The sequence below is a fragment of the Oryctolagus cuniculus genome, chromosome 17 (genome assembly GCF_051225735.1).
Source record: "Oryctolagus cuniculus isolate XC-2025 breed Fujian yellow rabbit chromosome 17, ASM5122573v1, whole genome shotgun sequence".
NCBI classification, from domain to species: domain Eukaryota; kingdom Metazoa; phylum Chordata; class Mammalia; order Lagomorpha; family Leporidae; genus Oryctolagus; species Oryctolagus cuniculus.
Window position 1 is genome coordinate 22,863,787 of NC_142883.1, and position 23,088 is coordinate 22,886,874.

General features: G+C 42.1%; 1 protein-coding gene across 16 annotated transcripts in view; it reads left to right on the plus strand.

The window, feature by feature from the left end:
• The first annotated feature begins 4,215 nt into the window (after positions 1 to 4,215).
• Positions 4,216 to 23,088, plus strand: part of MED1 (mediator complex subunit 1) — a 40,140-nt gene continuing 21,267 nt past the window's right edge. For 6 of the 16 annotated variants that reach the window (XR_016224143.1, XR_016224144.1, XM_008271398.5 and 3 more), the window contains exons 1-10: positions 4,216 to 4,531; positions 7,088 to 7,194; positions 13,628 to 13,706; positions 16,226 to 16,280; positions 16,383 to 16,515; positions 17,199 to 17,227; positions 19,741 to 19,812; positions 20,833 to 20,907; positions 21,741 to 21,814; positions 22,498 to 22,587. Coding sequence is in view for 13 of the 16 variants with exons in the window: in XM_008271398.5 (XP_008269620.2) it covers positions 4,507 to 4,531; positions 7,088 to 7,194; positions 13,628 to 13,706; positions 16,226 to 16,280; positions 16,383 to 16,515; positions 17,199 to 17,227; positions 19,741 to 19,812; positions 20,833 to 20,907; positions 21,741 to 21,814; positions 22,498 to 22,587 (739 nt within the window). In the remaining 3 variants the exon portion in view is untranslated. The remainder of the gene's footprint in view (positions 4,532 to 7,087; positions 7,195 to 13,627; positions 13,707 to 16,225; positions 16,281 to 16,382; positions 16,516 to 17,198; positions 17,228 to 19,740; positions 19,813 to 20,832; positions 20,908 to 21,740; positions 21,815 to 22,497; positions 22,588 to 23,088) is intronic. The other 10 variants (XM_089318064.1, XM_089318070.1, XM_089318068.1 and 7 more) reach the window with 7 other exon arrangements.

The following is a 23,088-nucleotide window of genomic DNA, read 5'->3' on the forward strand; positions in this document are numbered from 1 at the left end:
ACTCTGCCTTTCAAATAAATAAATCTTTAAAACAAAACAAAGGAAAAAAAAAAAAAAAGAAATCCGCCTTTGGGGCAGCACTGTGACACAGTGGGCTTAGCTGCTGCTTATGGTGCTGGCGTCTCAGTTCACAGTGCTGGTTTGAGTCCTGTCCATTCTGCCTCCAATCCAGCTCACTGCTAATGTGCCTGTGAAGACAACACAGATTGGCCCAAGTATGTGGGCTCCTGCCACTGACATGGGAGACCCAGAAGGAGTTCCGGGTTCTTGGCTTTTTCCTGAGCTAGCCCTGGTCATTGTGGCCATTTGGAAAATGAACTAGTGGCTGGAAGATCTAGCTCTTGTGCTATCTCTCTGTCACCCTGCCTTTCAAATAAAGAAATTAATCCTTACAAACAACAACAAAAATGAGAAAAGCATTCAGGTACATATAGGAATAATCTTCACATACTGCAAAATGGGGACAATGACCAATGTTTTTTTAAAATATTTATTTATTTATTTGAAAGTCAGAGTTACAGAGAGAGAGGGAGAGACAGAGAGTGAAAGGGATCATCCATCTGATGGTTCACTCCCCAGATGGCCATGATGGTCAGGGCTGGGCCAGATTGAAGCCAGAAGCCAGGAACTTCCTCCATTTCTCCCACATGGGTAGCAGGGGCCCAAGTACTTCAGCCATCTTCTGCTGATTTTCCCAGGCCATTAGCAAGGAGCTAGATTGGAATGGAGCAGCCAGGATGTGAACTGGCACTCATATGGGATGCCAGTGTTGTAGGCAGCAGCTTTACCAGCTACACCCCAGCACAAGCCACTATGGGCAAATTTTAAATTATTAAAATTTAAGGGAGTCTAAATAACTTATTAAATCCAAAATCTAAACTTCAAGTTGGTTTGTGGGGAAAAAACTTATTGTCACTTTAGCTAAATATTTCCTTTTTTTTTTTTTTTAAAGACTTTATGTATTTATTTGAAAGGCAGCGTTAAAGAGAGAATATACTTGAGGCCGGCACCATGGCGTAGTGGGTAAAGCTGCCATCTGCAGTGTCAGCATCCCATATGGGCGCCATTCGAGACCCAGCTGCTACTCTTCCGATCCTGCTCTCTACTATGGCCTGGGAAAGCAGAAGAAGATGGCCTGAGTCCTTGGGCCTCTGCATCTGCATGGGAGACCCAGAAGAAGCTTCTGGCTCCTGAATTCAGATCAGCCCACTCCAGCTGTTGATGATGGGGATGTGATGGGTGTGATGGGTGATGGCCCAAGTGCTTGGATAATCACCACCCATGTGATGACCCGGATTGTGTTCCAAGCTCCTGGCTTCAGTCTGGCTCAGCCCCGGCTGTTGTAGGCATTTGGGGAGTGGATTAGCAGATGAAAGAAAACTGTCTCTCCATCTCTTGCTGCCTTTCAAATAAAAATGAAAATTAAAAAAAATTGTAAAGGAAATTTTCCTGGGACCAGTGCCATGTGTAGTAGATTAAGCCTCTGCCTGCAGTGTCTACGGGTGCCGGTTGTAGTCATGGCTGTTCCTCTTCTGATCCAGCTCTCTGCTAATGGCCTGGGAAAGTAGCAAAAGATGGTGCAAGTGCTTGAGCCCCTGGACCCATGTGGGAGATCCAGAAGCTCCTGGCTCCTCACTTCGGATTGGCCCAGCTCCAGCCATTGTGGCGATTTGTGGAGTGAAGCAGCAGGAAGATCTTTCTCTCTGTCTCTCCCTCTTTGTCTGTAACTCCGCCTCTCAAATAAATAAATAAAAATTTTTAAAAAGAAACATTTCTGATATCTTCTCTGTACCTCAACTTTAGGGTTGCCATATTTTATATAGTATTTTACGTTATATTATATATGTGGCATACTTTTAAACTACAAATATTCATTGACTATATGAAATCCAAATTTAATTGACAATTCAGTATTTTTATCTGGCTTATCAAATCACCCTAAGAATAGGAAGTGAGTTTCTGACATAAGTCAGTAGCTGTCAGACACGGAGAGAAGGCAGTGAAAGAAGAGACTCAGTGCAGCCATCCTGGAGCTAACAGGGAGCTCATGGAATCATCACCTACACTGAAATTTGGCGGTGAAAACACCATTAAGGTGTGGATGTTGTAGCAAAACAGGTTAGGCCTCTGCTTCTGAAAGCTGCATTGCATATCAAGTCCCAGCTGCTCTGAGCTTCCAAACCAGTTTCCTGCTCATGAATCTGGGAGGCAGTGCACAACCCAAGTACCTGGGTTCTTGCCACCCACACTGCAGACACAAATGGAGTTTGTGGTTTCCTGGTTCTTGCCTGGCCCAGAGCAGCTGTTGTCACTTTGGCTTTCAAATAAATAAAATAATAAAAAAAAAGATTTGGTTAAAGTTTGAAATGATGCAACACAGGACCTCAAATCAGGGATCAGAAAGTCTTGCCTTTCTTGCCTAAAGGGAAAAAACTTTACTTAATTATTTGAGAGGCAGACAGAGAGAGCTCCCATCTGCTGGTTCACTCCCCAAATGCATGAAATGGCTTGGGCAAAGCCAGTAGCCAGGAATTCAATCAGGGTGGTGGTAGGGACCCAAGTACTTGAGCTATTATCTGCTGCCTCCCAGGGTGTGCATTAGCAGGAAACTGGATTATAAGTAGAGCCAGGACTCAAAACCAGGTACTCTGATATGATATGTGTGCATCCCTGGGCATCTCTTAACCACTGCACCGAACACCTGCCTGGAAAATATGCTGTTAATCCCAACTCAAGTGGAGCACTGTTAGTCTGCTTTCAAGGAACCAAGTACTCTGACGTTAGGATGCAAATGCCCACTTTGGAACAAACATTTAACTTAGATTTGAATGAGAGCTGAAAGGGTTGGATAAAGGGGAGGCTTCCCAGCAGTTAGAAAGGCCTGTAGAAGGACCTTGGGAGGAATGCAGGAATTCTCCTCCAAATGAGGGAAAGTCAGTATGCTGGGGATTGGGACAGGCAGAAAAGCTGGATCTAGACAGGCTTGGTAAGCCAGTAAGATTGGCTACCAGGCCTAGGTACAGTGCTAGGGAGTGATGATTCAGTAACACGGGGCCATTTCTGCCCCTACGAAATTCACTATGTATAATATGACTCCAAAGAATGACGATAAGAGGAAAAAAACAATAAAAGTGTAATCCTATTTTCAAGGGAATGTTATAATTACCTTTGTGGCAGTAAAGAAACAAGTTGCCAGGTTATTTTTTTTTTTTTTTATCAAATTTATACTGCTGTGCCTACTCAGTTGAATTGCAGTTATTTGCTGAGATGGCTCTGGATATGTGAATGCTATTTTTTAAATGTGGAAAAAATCTGAGACTACAGTCAGTAGAAATTCATTGCTTAAGCAGAAGATGGCCCAAGTCCTTGGGCCCCTGCACCCGTGGAGGGGGGGGGAGGGCAGCAGGGGGACTTGGAAGAAGCTTCAGGTTCCTGCTTTGGATTGGCTAGGTCCAGCAGTTGTGGACATTTGGGGAGTGAACCAGCAGATGGGAGACCTCTCTCTCTGCTTCTGTAACTCTACCTTTCAAATAAATAAATCTTAAAAATAAAAAAGAAATTCATTGCTTAATATTCTTGCAGAAAACTAGGTAAGATCCTACTTTCCAGCCGCATTTTTGAAGGATGTATATGAGAAAATTCTTTTTAAAAGTAGCCTTTAAGCTCCAGTGGCCATGCACTTGCCAGCATTGCTATGGATTTCTCTTCATGAGGATTTATTGACACAAGAGAGAAGACTACACACTGTGATCTGCAGTGGAGATACAAGCTAAACTGCATGTTTCCACCAAGACACAGTGATAACATGCACTTGCTGCTGAGAACAAGTTTATTTTAATCCAAAGCACTTCAGATTTTCAAAACTGCTGCAACTGCTCAAGAAATATTCCTGAAACTTAAAAAATATTAGAAAATGGTAATTAAGTGTCCTAGGCAGCCTTCAAATGTCGTGTTACAAAGAGCCAGTGTTTTTATGACAGTTTTACTGCATCTAGCATATAAGGGAAACTCTACTGTATTTGATAAAACATTTCAGATACCAGTATTCTTTGAAAATCTAGCCTGTAAAAAAAAAGGGGTTCTGTGGGTTTAGTTTCCAAACTAACGGCTAAAATGAAAATGCAAGTTTTCGTACAACAACCGAACTCTACCTGCTCGCAAGTTCAGAACGAAGTACCCAAGAGCTAAGAGACAGCCGGATTTGGAAGAAATCTCGCGGAAGTACGTCATTCACCTCTCGCGAGACTTCAGTATCCCGTCGCTTCCTTTCTCGCGCAGGATCACGGTTTATCTCGCGAGCTTTAGGAAGTTCCGTTGGGGAAGATGGCGGCGGCCGCAGGCACCCTTCTCTTCTTGCCACCGGGGACTTCAGACTGAGCCTTCCCGGGAAGAGTAGGGACTGTTGGTGCCCTGCGTCCCGGGAGCCCGAACTAACGTGGCTCTCCCATTAGTGGAAGGAACGGGCTTCTCCTCTTGTGGCGGACCCAGGCCCTGCCCGTCGTCAGGATGAAGGCTCAGGGGGAAACCGAGGGTGAGTGACAGTGGGGGAAAGGAGGGGGCGGGACTCAACTGGGGGCAGCCAATCTGGGCGAGGAGGTGGGGGCCGATGCCCCGTGGGGGCCGCTTTCGCGGGGGCACTGAGTCCAGGATGCGGGATGTGTGTGTCTTAGATGCTCATCATGCCTTCCTTGATGGTGATAGAGCGCTGACTTAGGGTGGTGGGGGCTCCCAACTTGGGTGAAGATTTCCTTTTTATATAGAGACAGCACCTGGGGCTTCTGGGCACTTTTAGCCTAAAGTGGTGGAAGATCAGGCGAGTGAATATATTAGCTGTTTGCAACTCATTCCGGAAGAGACCATTGAATAATGGCCTAAAAACAGCCATACGGAACCGTGTATCTAAAAGTACTGGAGAGTATTTTGATGTGAATGATGTGATTTGGTCCTGAGGATACAAAATGCCTGCACTTCCTAAAAGTCACAGTGTTCCCATCGGTGGCCGGACTGATTTAGAACTGTTGAAAACGACTTTTTCTATGGAAATTTTTACTCCGATTCTCTGGAGTTCCACACTGCACTTTCAATCACAGCTTACTTTATTATCATTGTTCATCCTTCCAGTTTGTTCTGAGCTTTGTAGATCAGGGGGCTGCCCTATTCATTTTTTTTTTTTTTAAAGATGTATTTATTTGAAAGGCAGAGTTACAGAGAGAGAAAAATCTTCTACCTGCTGGTTCACTCCCCAAATGACCGCAATAGTTGGAGCTGGGCTAGGCCGAAGCCAGGAGCCTCCCCAGCGTCTCCCATATGCGTGCAGGGGGCCACTCTCTGAGGCCATCCTCCGCAGCTGTCCCAGGTGCACCATCAGGGAGCTGGATTGGAAGCGGAGCAGCTGGGCCTTGAACCTTTGCCCATATGAGTTGTCAGCATCCCAGGTGGTGACTTCACCCGCGATACTACAACACCGGCTCCCTTATTCATCTCTGTATAATCTCTGGCACATAGTAGTTGCTCAGAAAATGTTTGATTTGAGTTTCAGACTAAGGACGTTTTACAGAATGCTTCTCAAGAAAAAAAAGGGGTGTGATTTGAAGGAGAAGAAATGTGTGTCCCTTGGGTGTAAAGTGGAAACACCATCAGGCAGGAGTTTTGTATGGTTTGCTTACTACTGTGTCTGCAGCACATACAATTGTGCTTGAATGAATGGCTTGATAGTGGGAAATAGGAATGTGCCCAGAGCAATCAGCTGGCTGAAGCAGCCTACAAACCAGTTTTCCAGAAGATGAAGGCGTGAAGGAAGGAGTCTGAGTCTTGACTGAGATCATCTTGCTGCCTTAACTCTGACCTTCTATTTATTTTTCAGTGCCAGTGTCAACAGTCTGTTTTTTTTTTTTAATGTCTCCATATTGATTATGTACTTTTCCTTCTTTGCTATTCAGTAGTAATGTCTCTGCTTTTAAGAGCATTTCTTTTTGCACCAATGGTAATTCCCATGTTAACTTGATCACACTGCCTCACAGATGTCACCTCAGGCATATCTTGTTATTATTATTATTATTATTATTATTATTTTTAACAGGCAGAGTGGACAGAGAGAGAGAGGTCTTCCTTTTGCCGTTGGCTCACCCTGCAATGGCCGCCGCAGCTGGCACGCTGCGGCCGGCGCATTGCGCTGATCCGAAGCCAGGAGCCAGGTGCTTTACCTGGTCTCCCATGCGGGTGTAGGGCTCAAGGACTTGGGCCATCCTCCAATGCACTCCCGGGCCACAGCAGAGAGCTGGCCTGGAAGAGGGGCAACCGGGACAGAATCCGGCGCCCCAACCGGGACTAGAACCCGGTGTGCTGGCGCCGCAAGGCGGAGGATTAGCCTATTGAGCCATGGCGCCGGCCCTCCTCAGGCATATCTTGTGTTCCTTTCCAGTGGCCCCAGCACAGGTCTTCGCTCATACATGGCAGTTCAAGAACTAGGGGAGGCTCGAAGGGTTTAAGAGGTTCATTCATATTCTTAGTTCAGGAGCTGATCCTTTCTGCCTTTCTCTTAACCTCTGTTGGAAATTCATCTTTTGGTTATTGATTTCTTCCCTGTCCATATAATTTTAGCTATATGGAAAAATATGAAACATCAGATAGGCAATTAGGGTCTGTTTTCTTGATCATACTTATCAACCAATCTCTTAAAATTATGGCCAAAAATTAAGGAAGTATTTTCACATTGAAAATCAGCTAACCATTGTAAGACCATGTTCAAATGTATGCTCTCTATAAATATTATACAGAAATTTCAGGCATGTTATGAAAATGACTGTCACTAAGTTGTAGGCATGGTCGTGAATCATGATTAGACTCGGTTCCTTTTTGGGTTCCCATTAAAACCTTGAATGGAATGTCCTATGGTGTTCCTTTTATCAGACCCATAAGGTATGTGTCTTCTCACCTTTAAAAATATTTTCTTTATGTGGTTTGAAGAAATTATATCGAAAAGTAGTTTAGCCAATTCTTAGATTCGGCTGTGTGGGGGTTTCTTTTCCAAGAAAAACGAGGTCTTGATAAAGGAGTTTCTAATGATGTTTTCTGATTTATGTCGTAGAGTCGGAAAAGCTGAGTAAGATGAGTTCTCTCTTGGAACGGCTTCATGCAAAATTTAACCAAAATAGACCTTGGAGTGAAACCATTAAGCTTGTGCGGCAAGTCATGGTGAGGATTGTGGCAAGTGGGTAAAGTGTTATACTTAGATAATAAGTAAGCTCCCTGTGTCCAAATTAGCTACAATAGTGTCTTCAGATTTATTTATCATAAAACACTGGAATATATTGGAGCTTTTCAGGGACCTACCTAGGAAGGAGCTATCCATTCATCCTGGTTATCTAAGGGGGATTGTTCCAAGATCCCCCGTGGACATCAAAATCCCCATTTGCTCAAGTTCCTGTTATGAAATGGCATGGCATTTGCATATAACCTATGCACATACTCCTATATACTAGAAATCATCTCTAGATTACTTATAATAAAAATGGAATGTTATGTAAATAGTTATTACATTGTGTTGTTTAGGGAATGATGACAAGAAAAAAAGTGTTTGCTATAAAAGAAGTTGTTTTTTTTTTCTGACTCTTTAATCTTCATTTGGTTGATTGTGCAGATGTGGGATTTGCAGATACCAAGGGCTGACTGTATTTATAAAACTATATTTATTGTGAGTTTTGGTACCCAGTGGGTACTTATAGCAAAGGTGCCAAGAAATATGCCTGTTAGGGACGCATTTGGCAGACTGGTATTAGAAGACATTCTTCGCTTCCTTTTAAGCTCCTTGATTGTAATGTGTTATTTTCATTGTATCTGTAGAGTAAGCACTACTAGTAGATTTGTAATCACTTTAAAAAATATTTTTATTTTATTTGAAAGGCAGAATGACAGAGAGAGGTCCTGCATCCACTGGGTCACACCCCAAATGTCCACAGTAGCTAGGACTAGGCCAGGCTGATGCCAGGAGCCCAGAACTGCATCTGGATCTTACTCATAGGTAGTTGGAGACCAAGTATTTGGACCATAACCGGCTGCATTCAGAGGAAATTAGCAGGAAGCTGGATCAGAAGCAGAGTAGCTGGGCCTCAAACCAACACTCCGATAAGGGATGTTGGCATTGCAAACAGTGGCTTAATCCTCTGTGCCACAATATTGACCACCTGCAGTTCATTTTTTTTTGTTTGTTTTATTTATTTATTCAAAATAAATACAGCAAAAGAGGGAGAGATGGAGAGATATCGTCTATCCACTGGTTCACTCCTCAGATGGCTGCAACAGCTGGGGTTGAGCCAGGCTAAAACCAGGAGCCAAGAGCTTCTGGGTCTCTCATGTGGGTGCAGGGGCCCAACCACTTGGGCCATCTTCTGCTGTTTTCCCAGACCATTATCAGGGAGTTGGATTGTAAGTGGAGCAGCTGGGACACAAACTGGTGCCCAAATGGGATGCCAGCATTACAGATGGTGGCCTTACCCACTATATCACAAAGTGGGCTCCCTGCAATTTTTTTTTTTTTAAAGAGTTACAGAGAGAGGGGTCTTCTGTCCATTGGTTCACTCCCTAAGTGGCCACAATGACCGGAGCTGATCTGATCTGAAGCCAGGAGCCAAGAGCTTCTTCCTGGTCTCTCATGTGGGTGCAAGGTCCAATGCCTTGGGCCATCCTCTGCTCCTCTGCTGCTGTCCCAGGTGCATTAGCAGGGAGCTGGATCAGAAGTGGAACAGCTGGCGTTCTAAGCAGCGCACACATGGGATGCTGGTGTTGCAGATCAGGGCTTTAACCTGCTATATCACAGGGCTGGCCCCCAATTCATTCTGGGTTTTTTTTTTTCTTTTTTTTTTTTTTTGTGTGTGGGGGTGTTACTTATTTGAAAGGCAGAGTTACAGACAGGCAGACGCAGAGAGAGAGAGAGGTCTTCCATCCACTGGTTCATTCTCCAAATGGCAGCAACGGCTAGAGCTGCATCAATCCGAAGACAGGAGCCAGGAGCTTCCTCTGGGTCTCCCACGCTGGTGTAGGGGGCCCAAAGACTTGGGCCATCTTCCACTGCTTTCCCAGGCCATAGCAGAGAGCTGGATTGGAAGTGGAACAGCCAGGCCTTGATCTGGCGCCCATATGGGATACCAGCACTGTAGGTGGCAGCTTAACCTGCTACACCATAGTCTGGCCCCCCAGTTCATTCTTTTTTTTTTTTTTTTTCTTTTGGGCAGGCAGAGTTAGACAGTGAGAGAGAGACAGAGAGAAAGGTCTTCCCTTTCGTTGGTTCACCCCCCAAGTGGCTGCTACGGCTGGCGTGCTGCGCCGATCCGAAGCCAGGAGCCAGCTGCCTCCTCCTGATCTCCCATGCGGGTGCTGGGCCCAAGCACTTGGGCCATCCCCCACTGCCTTTCCGGGCCACAGCAGAGAGCTGGACTGGAAGAGGAGCAACCGGGACAGAATCCGGCACCCCAACCGGGACTAGAACCTGGGGTGCTGACGCCACAGGCGGAGGATCAGCCAAGTGAGCTGTGGCGCTGGCCCCCAGTTCATTCTTAATACAAGTGAATTTTAGATTTTCACCTGTTCACTGTTAATATCTTTCTCTATAGTATTACTTCTCTTTCCTGAGTCATTCACCAGTATTGGAATTAATAGCAGTTAAGTACAAGACAGAAGGGTGCAGGGGGGTTATATTATTCAATGTTGCAGAGCTGATGTTAAGAATTCATCCAAATGATTCCAGTGGTAGTAAAATCGTGCAGGAAAAGGTTACTCCGGTTTTTGACCTGGCAGTGGTGAGTGTGCTCACTTGTGATCTCTTAAGAGTTATTCACTTTTCTGTATGTTTGTTATACTTCAATTAAAGTACCCCAACTTCCCTATCAAATTTTATTTTGGATTCAGAGTATGTTGAGCTTAGATTTATTAGTGTTTAAAATGATCATTATCAGTGTAACACCAGTAGAATAACTGAATTTTCTATCAAAAGACCTGTATTTTAGGTTTTAATTCCATACTTACTACCTATGTAACTTTGGACAGATTATTTAATCTCTCTTACTACCTATGTAACTTTGGACAGATTATTTAATCTCTCTGAGTCTCAGTTTCCTTATCTGGATTATGGAAGTACAGAATAGCAGTTTGTTTTTCCAAATAATTTTGTTGTAAGGAAAAAGTAAGATAGTAAATATTAAATGAATTCAGTAACTATAAATTCTGCAAATGCATGTGTGTCTTCTGGCTCAGGTTTTTACACAAAAAAGCTTTTTTTTTAAAAATATGTTATATAGCCGGCGCCGCGGCTCACTAGGCTAATCCTCCGCCTAGCGGCGCCGGCACACCAGGTTCTAGTCCCGGTTGGGGCGCCGGATTCTGTCCCGGTTGCCCCTCTTCCAGGCCAGCTCTCTGCTGTGGCCCGGGAGTGCAGTGGAGGATGGCCCAGGTGCTTGGGCCCTGCACCCCATGGGAGACCAGGAAAAGCACCTGGCTCCTGGCTCCTGCCATCGGATCAGCGTGGTGCGCCGGCCGCAGCGCACCGGCCGCGGCGGCCATTGGAGGGTGAACCAACGGCAAAGGAAGACCTTTCTCACTGTCTCTCTCTCTCTCACTGTCCACTCTGCCTGTCAAAAAAAAAAAAAAAAAAAAAAAAGTTATATAAAAAAATAACTTTGCCAGTTTCAGATTTCAGAAGTTGTCCTTTAAATACTCTGAGGCAGCCATATTCCAGTTTGAAATATTTTCTAAAAATTATGCTGTCATTTGAGAGACCATGAAACAGATTCTGGGTGGCTGGGGTACCTCTGAGGGGAACCCCAATATCTAGGTTTGGTCAGTAGCTCCTTTTACTTGCTTAGCAGTTTTACAGATTGAGAAACTGAATTTTATTGGTCCATCAATACTTTTTGTTTTTGAAAAGATTTATTATTTAATTTGTTTGAAAGAGAGAGAGCTCTTCCATTCACTGGGTCACTCCCTAAGTGGCCACAACAGCCAATCTTGGCCAGGCCAAAACTTGGAGTCAGGAACTCTATCTGGATATCTCACATATTGATAGGGGCCCAAGTACTTTGGCCATGTTCTGCTGACTTTACAGGCAATCAACAGGGAGCTGGATTTGAAGCAGAGCAGCCAGGACTTGAACCTGCACCCTAGTATGGGATGCTGGCTTGGCAAGCAACAGCTTAACCTGTTGTGCCACAATGCCTGTCTCAGTATATCAAGACTTTAAAGACTTTCCAGCAACTGATATACTGGCCAAATCTCAGTGAATTAACATGTAAAACAGAAAGCCAGTCTATTAATTTACGAAAGTGGTTTATCTTCCCAGTTTACAAAGTACTGGTGTTTGTTGTCCAGAGCACCCCTTTCTCTATTCAATATAGGGGAAACCAGATTAGTAATAAATCAGATACTCTTTTTGTGGGAGTGGATTTAAAGAGATAAATTTATTTAGCAAGTGTGGGGAATGTCTGGCCTACAGGCTTAATAAGGCTTGCAAAATCATTTGTTCTGGCTTTGCCAAGCTAACCGTATATGGGATTTGAAATTCAATAAATCTATAGAAGGCTAATTTTTCTTTTTAAAGATTTATTTATTTATTTATTTGAAAGAGAGGCAGACACACACACACACACACACACACTCTCTCTCTCTCTCTCTCTCTTACATTTGCTGGTTCACTACCCAAGTGGCCACAACGGCTAGAGCTGAGCCAATCCATAGCCAGGAGCCAGGAGCTTCTGGGTCTCCCATGTGGGTGCAGGGGCCCAAGAACTTGGGCCATCCTCACTGCTTTTGAGGCCATAGCAGAGAGTGGGATCAGAAGTGGAGCAGCCGGTACTTGAACTGGTGCCCATACAGGATGCTGGAAATGCAGGCAGCAGCTTTACCCGCTACTCCACAGTACTGGTCCCTAGAAGGCTAATTTTTAAGTTGATAATTTTGTATGGCCTACAAATGATGTTATAAGTATCCAAATGACTCCTGGCAGAAAAAAATTTCCTCACCCTTGATTTAGGCCATGGAAAAACCTAGAAAACTATTCATGTACCATAAAACAGTTCATGTTTCTGGGGATTGGAATGTTTTCAGAGAGAAATCACCTCCCTGGAAAAAAAGCATTGTAACTATTTTGATCTTTAGAGTACCCTTCCTAGACTAGATGATTTTTTAAAAAATTAATATATTTATTTGAAAGAGTTAGAGAGAGAGAGCGGGGGAGAGCGAGAGAAGTGAGAGAGAGACAGACTGACCAACGGACCTTCCCTATGCTGGTTCACTCCTCAAATGCTGCAACTGCTGGGGCTGGGCTAGGCTGAAGCCAGGAGCCAGAAGTTCCTTCCCTGTCTCCTACGTGGGTGCAGGGGCCAATTACTTGGGCCATTTCTGCCATTTTTCCCAGGCCATTAGCAGAGAGCTGAGCAGAAGCAGGGCAGCCGGGAATTGAACTGGTGCCCATATGGGATGCTGATATCGCAGGCAGCAGCTTTACCTGCTATTCAATGCTGGCCCTAATGGTCTGTTTTTGGGTCAGTCTAGTTTGACCAGAGTTTGGTTCTATTTCTCATATTCAGATTACCTTGTTAGCTTTGGTAATTCTCAAGTCTCCTGAGTCACTTTAAGTGTCTAAATGTTAAGATGTCATTTCTACAGAAAGTAGATCTCATCTATTTTTTTATGTAAGATTTATTTATTTATTTGAAAGAGTTACACAGAGAAGGAGAAGTAGAGAGAGAGAGAGGAAGAGAGGTCTTCCATCTTCTGGTTCACTCCCCAATTGGCTGTAATGGCCAGAGCTTCACTAATCAGGAGCCAAGAGCTTCTTCCAGGTCTCCCACGCGAATGTAGGGGTCCAAGGACATGGGCCGTCTTCCACTGCTTTCTTAGGCCATTAGCCGAGACCTGGATTGGAAGTGAAGAGTCGGGAATCGAACCAGCACCCATATGGCATGCTGACACTGTAGGCGGCAGCTTTACCCGCTATGCCGCAGCACTAGCTCCATCTATTTTATATATATATATATATATATATATATTTTTTTTTTTTTTGGACAGGTAGAGTAGACAGTAAGAGAGAGAGAGAAAGGTCTTCCTTTTGCCACTGGTTCACCCTCCAATGGCCCCGCGGCCAGCATGCTGCGGCCGGCACACTGCGCTGATCCGAAGGCAGGAGCCAGGTGCTTATCCTGGTCTCCCATGGGGTGCAGGGCCCAAGCACTTGGGCCATCCTCCACTGCACTCCTGGGCTACAGCAGAGAGCCGGCCTGGAAGAGGGCAACCGGGACTAGAACCCGGTGTGCCGGCTCTGCAGGCGGAGGATTAGCCTATTGAGCTGCGGCGCCGGCCCATCTATTATATTTTGATTCTCTCTAATTGTTCCCTGAATTACCTTATTTTAAATCTTGGAATTACTTTTTCTTTCATATGCATGTGGATATGGATATATATTCATGTTTGTGAACTTTTTTTCTTTGATTGTATGGACAGATAATAGGTAAGATTGTGTAAACTTGATAGAGTCTATGTTGTATCCTGAAATATTGCTGTCAGGGTAATATGTATGTTTACCTGACACATTGTTGGCTTGGTTAATTTTTACCTTAAATGTTTTCCCTGCTTGATACAGGAGAAGAGGGTTGTGATGAGTTCTGGAGGGCATCAGCATTTGGTCAGCTGTTTGGAGACATTACAGAAGGCTCTCAAAGGTTTGTAAACACCAGGATTACACTGATTGCTTAAAACCCCCATTTTAATTGGGATTCTTTTATACTTACATTAGAAATATAAATTGAGGTAGGTCAACTTTCTTTGCAAAATATCACTTCTTTCATTTATGGACTTGAAATGAGCTCCTTCCTAAACCTTTGAAGCATTTGGTTTTGTTAAAAAATTTATTTTATTTACTTACTTAATTTGAGAGAAAAGTGCAAGAGAGAACTTCTATTCCTTGGTTCACTCCCCAAAAGCATGCAGTGGCCTGGCCTCGGCTGGGGATGCCGAAACTGTGAGCTTGAACTTAGTCCCAGTCTTCCATATCAGTACAGGAGTCCAGTTACTTGAGTCCTTGCTGCTGCTTCCCAGGGTCTGCATCAGCAGGAGGCTGGCAGGAGCCAGAGCAGGAGGTTGAACCCAGGTCCTCTGGTGTGGAGCACAAGCGTCTTAACTGCCAGACTAAATTCTTGCTCCCTGAAGCATTTACCTTTTTGTCTTATTTTGGAGATTGATAGAGACTTAAAGATAATTGATGAATGATAACTATAAGATAACAAAGGAAAGTTTTTTCTTCACATGGTCTCTTCTAATTCTCTCTGAGAAGATGGACATATTAACTACCTAAAAATATTTTTGTAAAGTTTGTGGACAGAGTTCCTTAGGAAATAAACAATATTTAAATCATGAGCTTAATTATTCATGCTCATTTATAATGATTAATTCTGTCTGTTTTTTGGGGAAAATGAAAGCAAAAACAGATTTCACCCTGTTCCACCACAATTGAACATGATTTAGCTGAGTATTATATTATTTTCCTTTTGAAATCGGGGTAAAACATATATATGTACCTTAAAATTACCTTCTTAACAATTTTCTTTTTAAAGATTTATTTATTTTACTTGAAAGTCAGAGTTACACAGAGAGAAGGAGAGGCGGAGAGAGAGAGGTCTTCCATCTGCTGGTTCATTCCCCAGATGGCTGCAATGGCTGGAGCTGCACCGATCCGCAGCCAGGAGCGTCCTTGGTCTCCCAAGTGGGCGCAGGGGCCCAAAGACTTGGGCCATCTTCTACTGCTCTCCCAGGCCACAGCAGAGAGCTGGATCGGAAGTGGAGTAGCTAGGGTTCAAACTGGCGTGCATATGGGATGCTGGCACTGCAGGCGGCAGCTTTACCCATTACGCCACAGCACCAGCCCCAACTATTTTTTTTTTTTTTTTTAAGAATAATTTATTTATTTGAAAGTGTTAGAGAGAGAGAGAGAGATCTTCCATTTGCTGGTTCATTCCCCAGATGGTTGCAATGGCCTGTGCTGGGCCAGGCTGGAGCTAGGAGCCATGTGGGTGGCAGGGGCCCAAGTACTTGGGACATCCTCTGCTGCTTTTCCCAGGCCATTAGCAGGGAGCTAGATTAGAAGAGGATCATCTAGGACACGAACCAGTGCCTATATAGGATGCTGGCATTGCAAGCAACAGCTTTACCCGCTATACCACATCCCCAGCTCCAGCTGTTTTTAGGTATGTAGTTCAGTGGCATTAAGTATGTTTGCATTTTTTGTAATCACCATTATCCCAGAACTTTTCTCTTCTTCCCAAACTGAAACTCTGTACCCAGCCCTGACAACCACTATTCTTTCTGTCTATGAATTTGACTATATAAGTGAAATCATATCTATCCCTAACTGGCCTCATGTCTTCAAGGTTCATCCATGTTGAAGCATGTATTGGAATATCTTTCCTTTTTAAAATCCAATAATATTCTGTTATATATGTACCACATTTTGTTTATCCATTCATCTGTTAATGGGCATCTGGGTCATTATTTTTTTTCATTTCTTTTTTTTTTTTTTTTTAAAGAGAGATAGATCTCCTGTCTGCTGACTTACCCCCTGAAATACCTGCAACACCTGTGGTGGGCCAGGTCGAAGCCAGGAACTTGGAATTAAGTCTGGGTCTCTCACATGGGTGGCAGAGACTCAACAACTCTAACGGTCATCTGCTGCTTCCCAGGGTACTCATTAGCAGGAAGCTGGAATTGGGAGCAGAACTGGGATTTGAACCCAGGCACTCAACTATGGAATGTGGGCATGCCAAATGGCATCTTAATTGCTAGGACAAATGCCCGCCCCTGTTTCTGTCTTATGACAATTGTGAATAATGCTGCTGTGAATATTATTTGTTTTGTTGGTTTAGAAATTAATCTTCTTTATTCTAGAATTACCAGATAAATGTGTCTTCTTTAAGTTACAGACTGCTTGTTTCAAATAATGAGTTGTGAAAAAAGGAAAGGAGTAAGATCTGATAATTTTTCAAATAGATTTTTATACCCTTATTAATATATGGGCCAGAGCTAAGCCTTACCAGTGAACTTTGTACAGATTACAAGCATTTGAATTACTGATATGTTTATGGCTTTTGAAGGATGAATATACTTTGTAGGGTATTTCCTTCTTTGAAGAATACTGTTTAAGTTATTTGGAGCATTCTTTATGATTTATTTTTTCACCTTTTCATAGTAACGTCTTTACCAGCAATGACTGATCGTTTGGAGTCTATAGCAAGACAAAATGGGTAAGTAGTCTCTGTAAGCAGAAATGTTTAGCTTAGTGTTAACTTTGGGTGGCTTTATTTATGTGTCTTCTATTAATTTTTGTTTTGATTTGTTCCTGCTAGACTGGGCTCTCATCTCAGTGCCAGTGGCACTGAATGTTACATCACGTCAGATATGTTCTATGTGGAAGTGCAGTTAGATCCTGCAGGACAGCTTTGTGATGTAAAAGTGGCTCACCATGGGGAGAATCCTGTGGTATGTGTTGATATTTCACTGAAATCTGTGGGGTTTAATAGGAACATTTATTTAAAAATGAATTGTTGGGGCTTAAATATCTTGGGCTTAGTTTTTTTGTGAGCCACTGTAGAGATGATGTGATGGGCTACAGCATCAATAGCTGTAGAATGAAATTTGCAGTAACTTGGGTCCATCTGTAACATCATCCAAGGGCTTTCATAAATGAAAACACCAGAGGAACCCTTTTCATTTCATATCGACAAATGTGAGCCGCAATTGAATAATAGGTGCTCAGAGTACAGAAATAAATCTTAGGGTTCCCATCCTCAAAGAGATTATAATCAAGAAGGACACATAATCTGAAAAAATCCTGTCATAGAGATGACTGTAAATTGTGTGTAACCAGACAGTTTGATATGAATTTCAGGGGTGCCATTAAAGAGAGTTTGTAATGTTTTAAACAAGCTATTGAAAGTTGATTCTTTATAAACTTTTGCATATCTTTTGATTTTTAATTTCTCACCCCAACCCCATGGTTTACCAATTAGGAAGAAGATGCTTTTTTGGTATCTTCATTTAAGGACCTTCTGTAGTTTTAATGTTTTTGTTATAAAGCATGTGCTATTAATAAAGAAAAACTGTTGATGTCTTCAAAGTTGTTGAAGTAATTTAATGTTTTAACAGAACTTCTTTGATTTCAGAGCTGCCCAGAGCTTGTACAGCAGTTAAGGTGAGCAAATAACATTAATGTTCTTTGATATTGACATATAGTGCTAGTCATTAAAATGTTTTGAGACTGATTAGAAATTATCTCCCTCAGGAACAGTTTTATTTTCTTGGGCCAAGGTTTTTCAGACTCTACTTGTTCGCTTTTTTTTTTTTTTTTAAGAGAAATGACACAAATTTTTTTTTGAAAGTCAGCGTAACACAGAAAGAGAGGAGAGACAAAGAGGTCTTCCATCCATTGATTCACTCCTCAAATGGCCACAACGGCCGAGCTGGGCTGATCCAAAGGCAGGAAACAATAGCTTCCTCCTGGTCTCCCACGTGGGTGCGGGGGCCCAAGGACATGGGCCATCTTCCAGTGCTCTCCCAGGCCATAGCAGAGAGCTGGATCGGAAGTGGAGCAGCCGGGTCTCAAACTGGCACCCATATGTGATGCCGGTGCCTCAGGCTAGGGCATTAACCTGTTACACCACAGTGCTGGCCCGTATTTGTTCACTTTCAGAGGTGACTTAACATGATTTTTTTTTACCCCACTTGGTCTATCCTGGAAATCTCAACCTTGATAATGTTGACAGTTTGGATTAGAAAATTCTTGGGTTTAGAGTGTTGCCTGGTGCATTCTAGGAAATATAACAGCATCTCTGACCACTAGTTGTCAGCAGTATCTTTAGTTGTAATCAAAAAGTATCTCCAGGCATTGTCAAATGTTCCCTGGGTGAGGGAGTTAGTTGGATCACTACTGCCTCAGAACTACTGATCTAGTGGTCTTAGGAATTCTGTTTTATAAAAATAATTAAGACCCAGTAATTGAACAGAACAGACTTGAGAAGACTGAATCTGTATCATAAAAGGAACTGTGATTCATATTTTGAGAAAAATTGTTTTATCTTCAAGGAGTATATATTATAAATCCTGTCATAATAAAAGTGCTAGACTTGATGAGTGTCTCTTTTTGGCAGTTGGTAGCTTTTTTCCACTAACTTGTCTTTCCTTTGAATTGAGTAGAAATTTTTCTGCTTAAATTTAAACCCAGAATTAAGACCTTCTGGGAATTTAAGAAAGTCACCATGTTAGCTTTGTTTTATGGTTAAGTTCTCATATACCTTATGGTGAAGGGAAGGGTATCTTAGAGTACTGACAATGAAGAGATGTGTATACATAGCCTTCTCAGTCAGCAGTGTCATGTGCTTATATACACAAGTACACCAGATTTGAGCTAGCTTCCAAAAACTAATGCACTGTAAAATACGCTTTATATGATTTTTGTTAGATCGATAAATTATCAAAGCTGTATTACCAGAATACTCCAAGCAGAGCCAATATTTCTGGCTTCACTATGAACTGATAGTGTTGTAAAGTTAACTTGTAAGTTTGTTTGAAAATGGGATTCTCAGGAAGATTGTTAACCTTTACCTAATACTTTTTAGTTTTTAGTATAGATGGTAATATAGAGGTAGGGCATACCTACATGTACCTCAAAGACTTCACAGAAAGTGGAATTAAATAATAAGTAATTTTATTTTGGTGCATAACGATGAAAGCTTACTCATTTGATGGTAAGGGATGGAATGTGCTACCTTGAGAATCATTGAGAACCTATTGCTGAGGTCATATAGGTGGAGATCCCATGTGTATTATGCATATCATAATATGCACTTTCCGTGAACCTTTTGATGTACATACATATTATTCTCTTATTCTTTCTTTTTACTGTCTTCATAGCAGTATGGGCTCTAAGTGCTGAATTAATGCTCACCAGTGTCTGATAAAGCATTTGACATTGTCACAGTTTAGCTTTTCAGATACATTTTTTTTAAGTTTGAGAAAAGGTGAAGACATTGAGAACTGTTTATAATCTAAAGCTACCCATAAAAGCTTATTGGACCAAGAATCCAAACCTGAATGTTGGGTCATAGAGAACCAGAGATCATGGTTGTACTGTTTCTTTTTCCTTGGGACATATATGACGTTAGGAACATTTTGGACTATGTGATTTCCCTCCTGAGTATCTACTCCCCTTTTTTGTCTCCCCCCTATTTGTTTCCTTCTCACCTCTGTATTTACATGTCTCATACTTGCAGATGTACAGTCTAGTTTATTTACTTCTTATTCCTTTTAAAATTCAAAGTTTAATTTCCTATCAAAACCTAATCTCAACAGTGTATTAAGTGGCAAAGAAAGTGATTCACTTAAATTAGATTTCATTATTTAGGAGCTAATTTTTATACATATAAATCACAGATGTTTTTACTGTCTATTCCTTTTGACTTTTATGCTATTTGTTAGCATCTTCTCCAGAAGAATGAGGCAGAGGAAAAAGAAAATATTTTCTTTTCTTTTGCTGGTTTTGATTGACTCTGGAAAACTTTTTTTTTTCTTTTGCGTGGTGGGGGGGGGTGAAGATTACAGCAAATTATTTAAAATGGTTTTGTATAGCCATGATTTTTGGTGCTTTGTTGTAAGATTGAGTAGTAATTGTATATTCTCCCTTTCCTCCTCTTTCCTGAACTCCTATAGGGAAAAAAATTTTGATGAATTTTCTAAACACCTTAAGGGTCTTGTTAACCTGTATAACCTTCCAGGAGACAAGTAAGTATTTTTGTTATTTATTTATTTTTTATGTTTTGGAAAAATTAGAATCAGTTCATAAACCATTTTGTGTTTAGAAATTTGCCAGCTCTTGTGCCACATGTCATTATTGATTCCTTCTCATCTTAGAATCCATAGCTTAGCTTCTGACTTTTTATTATTATTTTTTTAGATTTTTATTTTCTCTATTTGAAAAGCAGAGGTACAGCTTGAGAGGGAGAGATAGAGAGAGAGATCTTCCATTCACTGGATCACTCACCAAATGGTTGCAATGGCCAGGACTAGGCCAGGCTAAAGCCAGGAGCCTATGGGTCTGCCTAAACTCTTGGTCCATCTTCCACTCAGGCACATTAGCAGGGAGGTGGATCAGAAGAGGAGCAGCCAAGATTTGAACTGGTGCTTATGGAGCCTTAAACCACTATACTACAATGCTGGCGCCTCATTTTTATTTTTAACCTATGTGGGATCCTGTTAAATTCTTTGGTTCTTGTAAACAAATAAAAATAAGCTTTGATAGTGATAAAAATTACTGTTTTAACATTTTAAAGTTGATTGTTTTTTTGATGTTGAAGATTTATTTATTTGAAAAGCAGAGTGACAGAGAGAATGAGAGACAGAAAGCAAGAGAGAGGTCTTCCATCTGTTGGTTCATACCCCAAATGGCTACAACAAACAGGGCTGGGTCAGGCTGAAGCCAGGAGCTAGGAACTCCATATGAGTCTCCCACATGGGTGGTAGGGGCCCAAGTACTTGGGCTATCTTCTACTGCTTTCCCAGTTGCATTAGTAGGACGCTGGATTGAAAGTGGAGCAGCCAGGCCTTGAACTGGCACTCATATGGGATGCTGGCATCACAAGTGGTAGTTTAATCTACTGTGCCACAATACCAGCTGCTAAAGATGATTCTTTTAAAAAATATTTTTGTTGCCTCCAGTATAGATTTGTCCTCTAGGTGTCTATATCAATTTTTATGTGTGTATGTATGTCTATTTTTTAACTCATATTCTCATCTACTCTCCAGTAAACTGAAGACTAAAATGTACTTGGCTCTCCAATCTTTGGAACAAGATCTATCTAAAATGGCAATTATGTACTGGTAAGAATGACCAAAGAGTCAATTCTGTGTGACTCTTGGTTTTTCACCCAGGGCTTGTTAAGGTCCTAATTAATACATCTATGTTATAGTTGTATATTTTGCTATATTATATGTAGTTGTATACAATTTATGTATCTCTTTACACATCTTTTTCTGTTTTGTTTAAAGACATTTATTTATTTATTTGAGAGGCAGAGTGACAGAGAGAGATCTTCCATCCACTGATTCACTCCCCAAATCTCTGCCACAACTGGGGCTGGGCCAGACTTAAGCCAGGAGCCATGAACTCCATCCAGGTCTCCCACAGGGGTGTCAGGGACTCACATACATGAGCCATCACCTGCTGCCTCCCTGGGTATGCATTAGCAGGAAGCTAGAATCAGGAGCAGATCAGCCAGGATTCAAACCAGCACTCTGACATTGCGGGCATCCCAAGTGACAGCTTAACTCTGTCACAACACTCACCCAGTGTATCAAATATCACAGTCATCTTCTTTCCTTCTGAGATGAGGACTGCATTCTATCTTCTGAGTATGACATTGCTAAATTGCTGGTTATTATTTCATAAGTTTTATTGGAAAATTTGTCAGTGTTGAACTCCTATCTCATACATAATAGCTGTAATTTTTGCTCACCATATTACATACTGGTACTTGGATATACCTTTATTTTGAAAATGAAATACTCTTGCTATATGTCTTATTGCAGAACAAAGCCATTACCATTATGATAGTATTAATAAGACTTCCAAGAACTGAATTCAGTATCACACCTTGCACTGAGACCTTCAGGGCTTAAATATGCAAGCCAAACATAGATGTTTTATCTTGCAGGAAAGCCACTAATGCTGGGCCCTTGGATAAGATTCTTCATGGAAGTGTTGGCTATCTTACTCCAAGGAGTGGGGGTATGTGATCCTATTTTGATTATCTAGAAAATGTCTAATTTTAGTTGTAGGGTCATTTTTTTAAACGGTTATTTATTTGAAAGGCAGAGTTACAGAAGCAGAGGCAGAGAGAGAGCTTCCATCTGCTGGTTCACTCCCCAAATGGCCACAATGGCCAGAGCTGAGCCAATCTGAATCATGGAACCAGGAACTTCTTCCAGGTATCCCAACTGGATGCAGGGGCCCAAGGACCTCGGCCATCTTCTGCTGCTTTCCCAGGCCATAGCAGAGAGCTGGATTGGAAGTGGAGCAGCTGGGGCTCCAACTGCCACCTATATGGGATGCCGGCATTGCACGTGGCGGCTTAACCCGCTATGCCAGAATGCCAGGCCCGGGTTATTACTTTTAAGTTTATCTTGGTTTATAAAGATATAAACAGAGGGTGAACACTGTTAGTCATTTGTGTATTTTGTAATGATTTCTCAAGTATGAACAGTCACTCATTTCTTTTTCAGTTGTGCAAAGTAATTTATGGCTCCCAGAATCAATACTTAATCTTCTGTAGTATTTTATAAACTGCTTTGGAGCATGACTCCTCATATCAGTCGAACTGTTTTCTAGTTTATAGGTCTATAGAAACGTGAAGTTTCCCTTTATTTAAAATTTATTTATAAAGCTACAATGATGAGTTTCATTTTTCATAGGTCATTTAATGAACATGAAGTACTATGCCTCTCCCTCTGACCTGCTGGATGATAAGACTGCATCTCCTATCATTTTACATGAGAATAATGGTAAGACTTTAAAGAAATTAATGCTGTTTTCAGATTTTTACTTTTTTAATGAGGTAAAGTGAGAAAGGGAGCATGTGTCTGCTAGCTCACCACCCAGATTCCTGCAGAAGCCTGTTGCTGGAGCTGGGAGATGGAAATTCAATCCAGGCCTCCTGTGAGTGGCAGGGACTCACCTACTTGAGCCATTACTGCTGCCTCCCAGGGTCTACATTAGTAAGAATCTAGAATCAGGAGTGGAATGTGGACTTGAACGCAGCTACTTCATTGTGGAATGTGGTTGTGTTAACCTCTAGGCCAAGTGTCAGCTCCTCATTGTTCGTTTTTTTTTGTTGTTGTTGTTTTTTGTTTTTTGTTTTTTTTTTTGACAGGCAGAGTGGACAGTGAGAGAGAGAGACAGAGAGAGACAGGTCTTCCTTTGCCGTTGGTTCACCCTCCAATGGCCGCTGCTGCAGCTGGCGCACCGCGCTGATCCGTTGGCAGGAGCCAGGATCCAGGTGCTTT